A 12754-nucleotide genomic window follows, 5' to 3' on the forward strand; every position below is an offset into this window, starting at 1 on the left:
CTAAACACTGAGGATGGAGTGGAGGTCAAGGATAATCTAGGCATGGCCCAATATCTAAACAAATACTTTGCCTCAGTCTTTAATAAGACTAAAGAGGATCTTAGGGATAATGGTAGCATGATAAATGGGAATGAGGATATGGAGGTAGACATCACCATATCTGAGGTAGAAGCGAAACTCAAACAGCTTAATGGGGCTAAATCGGGGGGCCCAGATAATCTTCATCCAAGAATATTAAAAGAATTGGCACAAGAAATTGCAAGCCCATTAGCAAGAATTTTTAATGAATCTGTAAATTCAGGGGTTGTACCATATGATTGGAGAATTGCTAACATAGTTCCTATTTTTAAGAAAGGGAAAAAAAGTGATCCAAGTAATTATAGGCCTGTTAGTTTGACATCTGTAGTATGCAAGGTCTTGGAAAAAATTTTGAAGGAGAAGGTAGTTAAGGACATTGAAGTCAATGGTAAATGGGACAAAATACAACATGGTTTTACAAAAGGTAGATCGTGCCAAACCAACCTGATTTCCTTCTTTGAGAGAGTAACAGATTTTTTAGATAAAGGAAACGCAGTGGATCTAATTTATTTAGATTTTAGTAAGGCGTTTGATACTGTGCCACATGGGGAATTATTAGTTAAATTGGATAAGATGGGCATCAATAGGAAAATTGAAAGGTGGATAGGGAATTGGTTAAAGGGGAGACTACAACGGGTCCTACTGAAAGGTGAACTGTCAAGTTGGAGGGAGGTTACCAGTGGAGTTCCTCAAGGATCAGTTTTGGGACCAATCTTATTTAATCTTTTTATTACTGACCTGGGCACAAAAAGTGGGAGTGGGCTAATAAAGTTTGCAGATGATACAAAGCTGGGAGGTATTGCTAATTTAGAGAAGGACAGGGATACCCTACAGGAGGATCTGGATGACCTTGTAAACTGGAGTAATAGGAATAGGATGAAATTTAATAGTGAGAAGTGTAAGGTCATGCATTTAGGGATTAATAACAAGAATTTTAGTTATAAGCTAGGGACGCATCAACTAGAAGTAACGGAGGAGGAAAAGGACCTTGGAGTATTGGTTGATCATAGGTTGACTATGAGCTGCCAATGTGATATGGCTGTGAAAAAAGCTAATGTCGTCTTGGGATGCATCAGGAGAGGTATTTCCAGTAGGGATAAGGAGGTTTTAGTACCGTTATATAAGGCACTGGTGAGACCTCACCTGGAATACTGTGCGCAGTTCTGGTCTCCCATGTTTAAGAAGGATGAATTCAAACTGGAACAGGTACAGAGAAGGGCTACTAGGATGATCCGAGGAATGGAAAACTTGTCTTATGAAAGGAGACTCAGGGAGCTTGGCTTGTTTAGCCTAACTAAAAGAAGGTTGAGGGGAGATATGATTGCTCTCTATAAATATATCAGAGGGATAAATACCAGAGAGGGAGAGGAATTATTTAAACTCAATACCAATGTGGACACAAGAACAAATGGATATAAACTGGCCACTAGGAAATTTAGATTAGAAATTAGACGAAGGTTTCTAACCATCAGAGGAGTGAAGTTTTGGAATAGCCTTCCGAGGGAAGTAGTGGGGGCAAAAGATCTATCTTGCTTTAAGATTAAACTCGATAAGTTTATGGAGGAGATGGTATGATGGGATAACATGGTTTTGGTAATTAAATATTCATGGTAAATAGGCCCAATGGCCTGTGATGGGTTTTTAGATGGGGTAAGATCCAAGTTACCCGGGAAAGAATTTTCTGTAGTATCTGGCTGATGAATCTTGCCCATATGCTCAGGGTTTAGCTGATCGCCATATTTGGGGTCGGGAAGGAATTTTCCTCCAGGGCAGATTGGAAGGCCCTGGAGGTTTTTCGCCTTCCTCTGTAGCATGGGGCACGGGTCACTTGCTGGAGGATTCTCTGCTCCTTGAGGTCTTCAAACTACAATTTGAGGACTTCAATAGCACAGATATAGGTGTGAGGTCTTTTTTAGGAGTGGTGGGTGAAATTCTGTGGCCTGCATTGTGCAGGAGGTCAGACTAGATGATCATAATGGTCCCTTCTGACCTAAATATCTATGAATCTATGAATCTATGAATTATCCCACCAAGTCTCTGTTATTCCAATCATATCATAATTCCTTGACTGTGCCAGGACTTCCAGTTCTCCCTGCTTGTTTCCCAGATATATGAAGTAAACGATACAAGAGCAGGTACAAATACATGAAAGGATGTGGGTTGCTTTACCAAGTGTTAGGTCAGTCTAACAAGATAAATCAATTAACAGCAGGAAACCAAGGGAAGAGAAATAACTTTTGAAGTGGTAAGAGAGTGGCCCATTAGAGACAGTTGACAAGAAGGTGTAGTAACAGTAGGGAGAAATTAGTATTGGGGAAATTAAGTTTCAATTTTGTAATGACCCAACCACTCCCAGTCTTTATTCAGGCCTAATCTGATGGTATCTAGTTTGCAAATTAATTCCAGTTCTATAGCTTCACGTTGGAGTCTGTTTTTGAAGTTTTTTTTGTTGAAGAATTGCCACTTTGAGGTCTGTTATTGAGTGACCAGAGAGATTGAATGTTCTCCTACTGGTTTTTGAATGTTATGATTCCTGATGTCAGATTTGTGTCCATTTATTCTTTTGCATAGAGACTGTCCGGGTTGGCCAATGTATATGGCAGAGGGGCATTGCTGGCATATATCACATTGGTAGATGTGCAGGTGAACGAGCCCCGGATGGTGTGGCTGATGTGGTTAGGTCCTATGATGGTGTCCCCTGAAAAGATATGTGAACAGAGTTGGCACCGGGGTTTGTAGCAGCGTTTGGTCCATGGGTTGGTGTTTTTGTTGTGTGCTGGGTAGTTGCTGGTGAGTATTTGCTTCAGGTTGAGGGGCTGTCTGTAAGCGAGGACTGGCCTGTCTTCCAAGGTCTGTGAGAGTGAGGGGTCGTCCTTCAGGATAGGTTGTAGATCCTTGATGATGCACTGGAGAGGTTTTAGTTGGGGGCTGTAGGTGATGGCTAGTGGCATTCTGTTACTTTCTTTGTTGGGCCTGTCTTGTAGTAGGTGACTTTTTGGTACCCTTCTGGCTCTGTCAGTCTGTTTCTTCACTTCACCAGGTTTCCCAGTGTTTGCTTTTGAAACCACAATAAGGGCCTATTCCACTGACATCAATAGAGTTTGTTAGGTGCTTTTGTAAATCCTGCCTTAATCTCTAACCCTAACTTTGAATTCAGAGACACTCCCCTGTATTCTGTACCTCAACATCTACAATTTTGACAAAAATCTGATTCCAATGAGAAATGAAGTCCAAGGTCAACCATTCTAGTACAGTCCACAGAAAGCCATGCCCTTATGCCATTTGCAGTGGACATGTTAGAGGGGTTCTACCTAACCTATTACCTTACTGGTCAGGAGCAATCCTGAATAAGCCTTCCGTTTTCAGAGAACTAAGAATTACTGCAGTTAAAATTAATCTCAATATTACCATAACAGTTTCATTTTAACATAAGACGTATGCCCATCCATTTAGTAGACGTGTATGACTTCAGTAGATCCTAGTTTCTGAACTCAGAGGGTTATTGGATCGTATTGTTCCATCCTAAGGAAGTGAAGGACTGCTGAACAATAGATTTACAGCATTTACTCTCAGTATTTTACTGTATTCACCTGCTGATATCTGTATCATTAGCATCAACACCACAAAAAGGAACTGCAAGACTCACCTTGTGACAGACGACAAGCACTAGTGACTTCCTGTCCATTTACAGTACAATATGCTCCCTGGACTGGCCGCAGCGTCACAATCCCACACTTGTTGTCTATGATACAATGGTTCCTCTCAATCCATTCACCCTGCAGAACTACAAAACTGTAGGTCCTTTTTATTTGATCATTTTAGGTTTATTTTACACTCTTTTCAACCTTTGCTTTAGAACAAAAGCTTCCAGTGCAGGTAAATAGACTAACTACACAGTAGTATGGTCAAAGAACAATCCTATGGCACCATATGGGAACCTAAATGTCTCCTCTCGGATTACTAGTTCAGGATCAGTTTTTGGAAAAGTTTACTGGTCTGAAAGTATTTGAACTGTTCTTCCAAAACGTGTCTATCCCTAGCAAGTTGTAAGCTATCAGGACCTGTAATCATGCTATATTTTCTATTTTAACTGTGACATTATTTTAATAGCTGATATTTCACTAACTACTAGAGCTAGAGCATGATGATTTAATCAAAGCTGGGATTCCAAGCTGTTTCCAATTTCAGTATTAAATGTCAGTTTCTACTAGCTTTGGTACTGGAAATTGTTGCTGCTAAAAATCACATCAGACAAGAAGCAGGGGGACCAGATTAAAACTAAGTAACTTTAAGATCGAACATCCATGACCCAACATAGCTGGAAAGAAATATATTGAACCACAGGAAAGCCAGTTTGCTAGTTTTTTTCTTTACAGCTTTTTTATTTGAGGGTGGGGGAGGCACTGATACAGGAATGAATACAGCAAGTTCTGGGCTTTGAACCACAATAATTTTCTATCCCTAATGTAAATTTACCCTACTTGGGAAAAACTTAAGTAGATTCTCAATTATTTTCATGGTGTTTCTTGACCCAATAAACAACAGCAAAAATTAACTCTAACACTTTATTATATAGCAAACCTACAAGCAGTTATTCTCTTCTCAACTTCTCACATGGAGACAGCTGGTAAAGAAAAATGACTATTAGAACGTTATGCTAGACAAGCAAAAGCACCTGGGTTGTCAGAACGCTATATAAAATCCTATGTAATCTCAGTCTCTTACCAATATCCTGCTCCTGGTCTGAATCACATCTTCCAATTTTGGTTGTTCCTTCCTAAAAGAGGGAAATAACTATTGTAAATTAGGTAAATTAAAAGTAATCTATTGAAAATGAAAAATGCATAAAAGTTCTCATGAATTCTGCCACAGTATCTTGGTAAATATTTCAGACAAGTTATCCCTGCCTGGGTTGATTAGAGCAGACTGTAGCTATTAGTTGTAATGTGTATGGAGTCTTAACCTTCAACTGCCCTCAGTTTTGTAATTGCTACGAATCACACTTAGTGCTTCGAAGCTCTGTTGTTACAGAGCTGCAGCTCTGCAGATGCTGCAACCAGCTGGATAATTTAAGTTGCTTGAGTTAGATGTTTTGCTTGCATGGCTGCTCTCAAGCACAATTACTGTATTTAAACACACACACTGGTATCTGAGTCTTTCAGACAGGGTACTCAGATGCCCAATGACCCAATCTGAGTGAGTAATTATGATAACTGTATGCACAAATAGCTGTGTGCACAAAATGAGAAGCCAATTTTGAAAACATAGCCCAGAATCTTCAAGGAGCAGCAGTTTACAGACAGACAGACAAGAACATAATCCCAACTCTTATACACACACTCTCTTAACAAGTTTATTTTAAAGAATATGTTACAACACAACCACATCTTGATAATCAGTGGTTTAGATTATATAAAAATTATTATTTGTACAGTATCTGAAGTTTTCTGTGGTCCAACCAGAACAAATGAAAATATGGTCCTTGCCCCAAATAGCATACAATTTAATTCTAAACAAGAAGCAATACGAGAGTGCAACAATCCATCAGGGCAGAAAAAGGAAGGAAGAGGTTTATAATAAGATGACAAGGTTACTTAGAGGGTAATAATGAATGACATATAATCATGAGCATGTCTTCTAGTTTCTAAGCATCTGACGAGGAGGGATGATTGTCACTCTCACCCCAGGGAGCTGGGGTAGGGTTGCCATCTGTCCAGTTTTTCTAGGAACTTCCCTTTTTTGCGGTAGCTGTCCCAGGAAATCTGTAAGGGAGCTCAGTACATACTGCTGGCTGTCCAATTTTATAGGCTCAGGATCATCTTGGTTGCCCGAGTTTTTATATCTCTGAGGTGACAACCCTAGCTTGGAGTCCCTGTACACATGGGTTGGGTAACAACTCCAAACTGACAACCCAGCACAACCTTCTGCTTGGGTGGCTGAGAGGGGGTGAAGCTCATACACAAAGGCCTCTGTTGAGAGGTTGAAGGCTCTCTCCTCAGGGAGAAAAGGGGTTTAAAAAGCAACCTCCTAAGCGATCAAAGGCACTAGTGAAGAGGAGTAGCGAACAGTAGTTTTGCGAGGGAGTTGAGAGAGGCATTCCTTCGCAGTCCAGCTCTCAAGCAGAGAAAGTCCCGCAACAAAATGAGACCACACAAGAGAAAGTAAGCTACCAAGGTAAGGAGAGTTTGGCTACAGTGAGAGTTCAGCAGCAGGGGGAGGAGACCGAGGGATTATAACCGAGCTATTAGAACAGTGGTTCAAACTGGGGTTCATGAACCCCTGGAGGTTGGCAGAACATTACAGGGGGTTCCCCAGAAAAATTTCACTAATGGAGGCCAAAGGACCCCAAACATTGGAGGCAGCAAACAGGACCTGGTTGCAGGTCAGACAGCCCAACCCCCAGGGAGAGCGGGGCCGAGCAGTTGGGGCTGGCAGCCCAAGCCCTGCCCCCATCAGCAGGGGAGCTGGCTGCCCGAACCCCAGCGCTCCACGCAGGGCTGACATCCCGAGCCCCAGGGAGAGCGGGGCCGGGCAGTTGGGGCTGGCAGCCCGAGCCCTGCCCCCGTGAGCGGGGCAGGCGGCAGCCCGAACCCCAGCGATCCACGCGGGGCTGGCAGCCCGAGCCCCAGGGAGAGCGGGGCCGAGCAGTTGGGGCTGGCAGCCCAAGCCCTGCCCCCATCAGCAGGGGAGCTGGCTGCCCGAACCCCAGCGCTCCACGCAGGGCTGACATCCCGAGCCCCAGGGAGAGCGGGGCCGGGCAGTTGGGGCTGGCAGCCCGAGCCCTGCCCCCGTGAGCGGGGCAGGCGGCAGCCCGAACCCCAGCACTCCACGCGGGGCTGGCAGCCCGAGCCCCAGGGAGAGCGGGGCTGGGCAGTTGAGGCTGGCAGCCCGAGCCCCAGTGGTCAGCGGGACCTGCAGCCCACGCTCAGTGGAGCTCAGTTGACCAGAGCGGTCAATGGGGTCCAGCAGCAGGAGCCCCACAGAGTGCGGAGGAAATTTAAACTTAAATCCCTGGAAATATTCCTTTTTAGGAGGGTGTTCATGAGATTTCACAATTTAGTGAAAGGGGTTCGTGGGCTGTTAAAGTTTGGGAACCACTGTATTGGAAGAATGTCAGAAAATCCCCCTAGAAAAGAAAAGGGGAATGAAGGGGAGAGAACCCAATACACCTAACAAACACACTCTAAACTTAGGCCAATAAACCAACCCCTCCCCACCAATCAAAAATAACCAACTTAAAAAAAAAGATGCAAGGGTAAAAATAGTGCAGGCAGAAATTCAGCTGCAGAGTGGGAACTATCCAGTTTATTACACTGAATGCAGCATGTGAGATTACCTGCCTCAGGGGCAGGTGGTGTATGTGTGCATATGGTGGAAGCAGCTCATGGCCATCAGAGAGAGAGTTTGGGCTCTTGAAGCCAGAGTAGCTGAAATGCAGGAGCTAAGGGAGACAGACAGTTATGCAGAGAAGACTTTCAGGGACACAACAGAGCAGTTCCACTCTCAGTCTGACAGCCCCTGTGCTGTTCAGAAGGATGAAAGTCTCGAGGAAGGAGAACATCAAGCTGGAGCAGAGACAAAAAAACTATTCAGTATTTGGGATCCTCCTTCCAGATGATGTCATGGTTTCCTCTTTTACTGAGGAGATCCCCTCCAGGGGGAGAGAACCCCAGTTACTAGGAAGAGCAAAGTAATAGTAACAGAGGATTTGATTATTAGAAATGTTGATAGCTGGGTTTGTGATGATCAGGAGAACCACATGGTAAATTGCCTGCTGGGTGCAAAGGTTGTGGCTCTCACAAGACATCTGCAGTGCTGGGGAGGAGCCAGTGGTTGTGGTGCATGTGGGTACCAATGATATAGGCAAAGGTAGGAGAGAGGTTATAGAGGCCAAATGTAGGCTGCCAATTAAGACACTAAAGTCCAGGACCTCCATAGTACCATTCTCTGAAAAGCTTCCAGTTCTGTGCACCAGGCCCGAAAGACTGGCAGAACTGCAGGGTCTCAGTGTGTGGAAAAACCGATGGTATAAGGAAGACTGTTTTAGGTTTATTAGGAACTAGAGAACCTTCTGGAAAAGAAAGAGCACATACAGGAAGGACAGGCTCCACTTAAACCAAAATGAAACCAGATTGCTGGCGTGTACAATTACAAAGTTGTAGAGGATTTTTTAAAAACTAAGAGACAGCGGAAAGCCAGCCAGGCAGAGATGTCCCTTAAGGATGAGTTTATTAAAGGGAGAACTGTATATCCTAGTGAAGATGATAGGAAAGAAGTTGTTAATGTACAGATAGGAGCTAGTGAGCAGTAAAAGAGCGTATACAAAAATGCTAAAAGTCTAATACTAAGATGGGTGAACTAGAATGCCTGGTATTAAATGAGGATATTGATATAATAGGAATCACAGAAACCTGGGGAAATGAGGATAATCAGCTGGACACGGTAATACAAGGGTACAAAATGCACAGGAATGACAGAGTAGGTTGCGCTGGTGGGGGTGACACACTATATGTGAAAGAAAGCATAGAATCAAATAAAGTAAAAATCTTAAATGAATCAAACTGTACCACAGAATCTCTATGGACAGAAATTCCATGCTTGAAGAACAAGAATACAGCAGTAGGAATATTCTACCAATCACCTGACCAGTATGGTGACAGTGCTTATGAAAAAAGAAAAGGAGTACTTGTGGCACCTTAGAGACTAACCAATTTATTTGAGCATAAACTTTCGTGAGCTACAGCTCACTTCATCGGATGCATACTGTGGAAAATACAGAAGATGTTTTTATACATACAGACCATGAAAAAATGGGTGTTTATCACTACAAAAGGTTTTCTCTCCCCCCACTCAGTGATATTGGACAGGCTACAAAGGCAAAAAACACAATAATCATAGTGGATTTCAACGATTCTCATATTGACCTCAGAAAGGGCTGCAGAAACAACATTTCTAGACACTATAAATGACTGCTTCTTGGAGCAGCTTGTCCCAGAACCCACAAGGGAAGAGGCAACTCTTAATTTAGTCCTAAGTGAAGCAAAGGACCTGGTCCAAGAGGTGAATACAGCTGATTACATTATGGTCGCTATTACCAAGCAATTAAATTTAACATCCTTGTATGGGTAAAAATGCCAAATAAACTCACCATAATAGCATTTAACTTCAAAAAAGGGAACTACACAAAATGAGGAAGCTAGTTAAATGGAAATTAAAAGGAACAGTAGCAAGGGTGAAATGCCTGCAAACTGCATGGAAACTATTTAAAAACACCATAATAAAGGCTCAAACTAAAAGTATACCGCAAATTTAAAAAAACAGTAATAGGACCAAAAAATGCCACTATGGCTATGTTATGGGGTGTTCATTCCACACCAGCCACTGAAAGGGTTAAGTTGGCTAATTGGACTAATTATCCACCTAGGCTGCAGTTTGAGGAGCAGCCAGGGAGCTATGACAACTAATTAAAGGATGAAGCTCACCTGGACAGGAACAGGCAGGGTTTGTATAAAGCCAAGTAGCTCAGGGCAGAAAGAGGCTGCTAAAGAGAGGCTGCAGTAACTCCCTGGGAGCAGGGAGGAGAGCAGAGAACCCAAGGGAGAATAAGCCCAAGAAGAAGGGTTAACCCAAGAGGAGTTATAGGGAAAGGAAGCCTGAGAGGGCAAGGTAGGAAGAAGTCCAGGGAAACAGCAGCAAGGGGTAGGACGGGGCAGACCCTGAGTGTTTGTTACAGGGTTCGTGGGCTGGAACCCAGTGTAGAGGGCATGCCCGAGTTCCCTTAACAGCCACTGGAAAGTGGCACAGGAGTGTGAGAGGTGCCAACCAGACAGCTGGTCTAGAGAGACTTGGCTACCCAGAAGGGGAGGACTATACAGTGATCTGACTGGAGGGCTGTGAGTGAGTGAGTGAGAGAGGTCACAGCTTGAGTAACTGATGGAAGAAAGCACCAGACCGGGTGAGACCCAGAGCAGCCACAAAGAGGTACTATTTGTGGTGAGTGAACCCCCTTCCCAGGCTAAACAGAGTAGAAGAGGTGGTTAGAGGCAAAAAGGCATCCTTCAAAAATCAAATCCTACAGAGGAAAATATAAAGGAACATAAACTGTGGTAAATCAAGTGTAAAAGCATAATGAGGCAGGCCAAGAAAGAATGCAAAGGGCAACTAGTTAAAGACCCAAACTAATAGCAAAAAATATTTTAAGTACATCTGAAGCAGGAAGCCTGCCAAATAGTCCAAGTGGGGCATTGGACAACCGAGGTGCTAAAGAAACATTCAAGGAAGACAAAGCCATCGTGGAAAAGCTAAATTAATTCTTTGCATCTGTCTTCACTGCAGTGGATGTGGGAGAAATCCCCAAACCTGAGCCATTTTTTTTAGGTGACAAATAACAGGAACTGTTCCAGGCTGTGGTGTTGGAAAAGGAGGGTGTGGAACAAAATGATAAACTAAATAGTAAGTCACCAAGACCAGATGGTATTCTCGCAAGAGTTCTGAAGGAACTCAAATATGAAATTGTAGAACTACTAATTCCGGTATGTAACCTATCAATTAAATCAGCATCTGCACCAGATGACTGAAGGATAGCTAATGTAGTACCAATTTAAAAAAAAAAAAAAGGGCTTCAGAATTGATGCTGGCAATTACAGGCAGTAAGCCTAACCAGGCAAACTGGTTGAAACTATAGTCAAGAACAGAATTATCAGATATCTAGATAAACACAATATGTTGGGACTGAGTCAACACGGCTTTTATAAAAGGAAATCATGCCTCACCAAACTATTAGAATTCTCTGAGGGGGTCAACAAATATGTGGACAAGGGTGATCCAGTGGACATAGTGTACTTGGACTTTCAGAAAACCTTTGACAAGGTCCCCCACCAAAGGCTCTTAACCAAAGTAAGCAGTCATGGGATAAGAAGGAAGGACCCCTCATGGATCAGTAACTGGTTAAAAGACAGGAAACAAAGGATAGGAATAAATGGTCAGTTTTCACAGTGGAGAGAGGCAGATAGCCAAGTCCCCCAAGGATCTGTTCAGGGATCCGTGCTATTCAAAATATTCATAAATGATCTGTAAAAGGGAGTGAACAGTAAGGTGGCAAAATTTATAGATGATACAATGTCCAAGACTGACATCTGAGATTTACAAAGGCACCTCATAAAACGGGGGGACCGGACAACAAAATGGCAGATGAAATTCAATGTTGGTAAATGCTGAGTAATGCACATTGGAAAAAATAATTCCAGCTATGCACATAAAATGATAGGGTCTAAATTACTTGTCACCACTCAAGAAAGAGATCTTGGAGTCACCCTGGATAGTTCTCTGAAAACATCTACTCAGTGTGCAGCAGCAGTCACAAAAGCTAACAGAATGATAGAACCATTAGGAAGGGGATAGATAATAAGACACAAAATATCATAATGGCACAATATACATCCATGGTATTTGAATACTGAGTGCAGTTGTGGTTGCTCCATCTCGAAAAGGATACATTAGAATTGGGAAAAGTCCAGAGAAGGGCAATGACAATGATTACGTGTTTAAACTTCATGGAAACTAATGGGATGTTACTTCCATTGTTTTCATTTATCTATATCCCATTATAATTTACATTGTATACACGCCTGTAACTAAATAACTCATCAAACGAGAAAGAAGCTGTGTGGAATGCAAATGAAGAACTTTAACAGAAAAGTGCTAATTTCAAAGCAAGTGATCATTGTGCGTGACAACTGGAGGTCAAAGACTCTAAATTCATTCCTCACTCTCCTTCATTAAAGGAAGAGCTCACTTGAGTAATGACCCTGTCAGCTTGTTTTCTGTGAGAAGAAGCTATAAGCAAGGCTGCGAGTCTGTCTCAGAAGTCACGGATTCCGTGACTTTCCGGGACCTCCACGACTTCCGCAGCCGTGCCAGCCGCTGCTGGGGCAGCCCCTGGTGCCAACCACCCAACCCTAAGTTCTCTGTAAGCTATAAGCAGGCTATCAAATGTCGCGCAGTTCAGGTGTCCTTCCGCCCACTGCCGTGTGTTGCTCCTGCCCTCTGCCTTGGAGCTGCTCCCAGGAGCCTCCTACTTGCTGTGCAGAGCAGGGAGGGGGGCTGATGTCAGGGTGATCCCCTCCCCCGTACCCCATCTCTATAGAGAGGGGGTGGCACAACAGGGCTCAGGATGGAGGGAGCTTGCTGGCAGATGCTCTTATGTCTGAACCTGCTGGTCTACTTAAAAGGGCAACTGATCTACTTAAAGTGGCGTCAGTGTACTTCAAGGGGCAACACACGCACCTGCAGCATGTGTCTCCATTGCACGCACACCCTGTCTTTCACACTCACCTCCCCATACATATTTGTATTGTTGTGGTGGTGGTTGTTGTTACTTCTTGATACTTCTTTCTAAGTGCGTTGTTTTAGTGTTTTGACTGGTCTATGCATTTCATAATTTTTATTTCTCTTACACTTAAACTTAATTCTTTGAATAGTGAGTTCTAAAATGCCTAACCTGTCCTGGCTGGAGTAATTATCCGTATGGTAACTTTTAAAAAATATTATATCTAGGTTTTTGGTTTCTACTGGTGGCGCACATCCGCACAAACCTCGATATGGTGCACATAACAAAATTCATTCCGCATATGGATGGAAAAAATTAGAGGGAACACTGCCTCAACCCCCTGCCCTG

The 12754-nt window shown here is 43.3% G+C and overlaps 1 protein-coding gene across 7 annotated transcripts in view; it reads right to left on the reverse strand.

The window, feature by feature from the left end:
- Positions 1-12754, reverse strand: part of STARD9 (StAR related lipid transfer domain containing 9) — a 244368-nt gene that overhangs the window by 102330 nt on the left and 129284 nt on the right. For all 7 annotated transcript variants that reach the window (XR_012159442.1, XM_073348593.1, XM_073348592.1 and 4 more), the window contains 2 exons: positions 4804-4855; positions 3725-3862 (listed from right to left, as the gene is read on the reverse strand). Coding sequence is in view for 6 of the 7 variants with exons in the window: in XM_073348593.1 (XP_073204694.1) it covers positions 3725-3862; positions 4804-4855 (190 nt within the window). In the remaining variant the exon portion in view is untranslated. The remainder of the gene's footprint in view (positions 1-3724; positions 3863-4803; positions 4856-12754) is intronic.

This window comes from Lepidochelys kempii, chromosome 6 (genome assembly GCF_965140265.1).
Source record: "Lepidochelys kempii isolate rLepKem1 chromosome 6, rLepKem1.hap2, whole genome shotgun sequence".
NCBI classification, from domain to species: Eukaryota; Metazoa; Chordata; order Testudines; family Cheloniidae; genus Lepidochelys; species Lepidochelys kempii.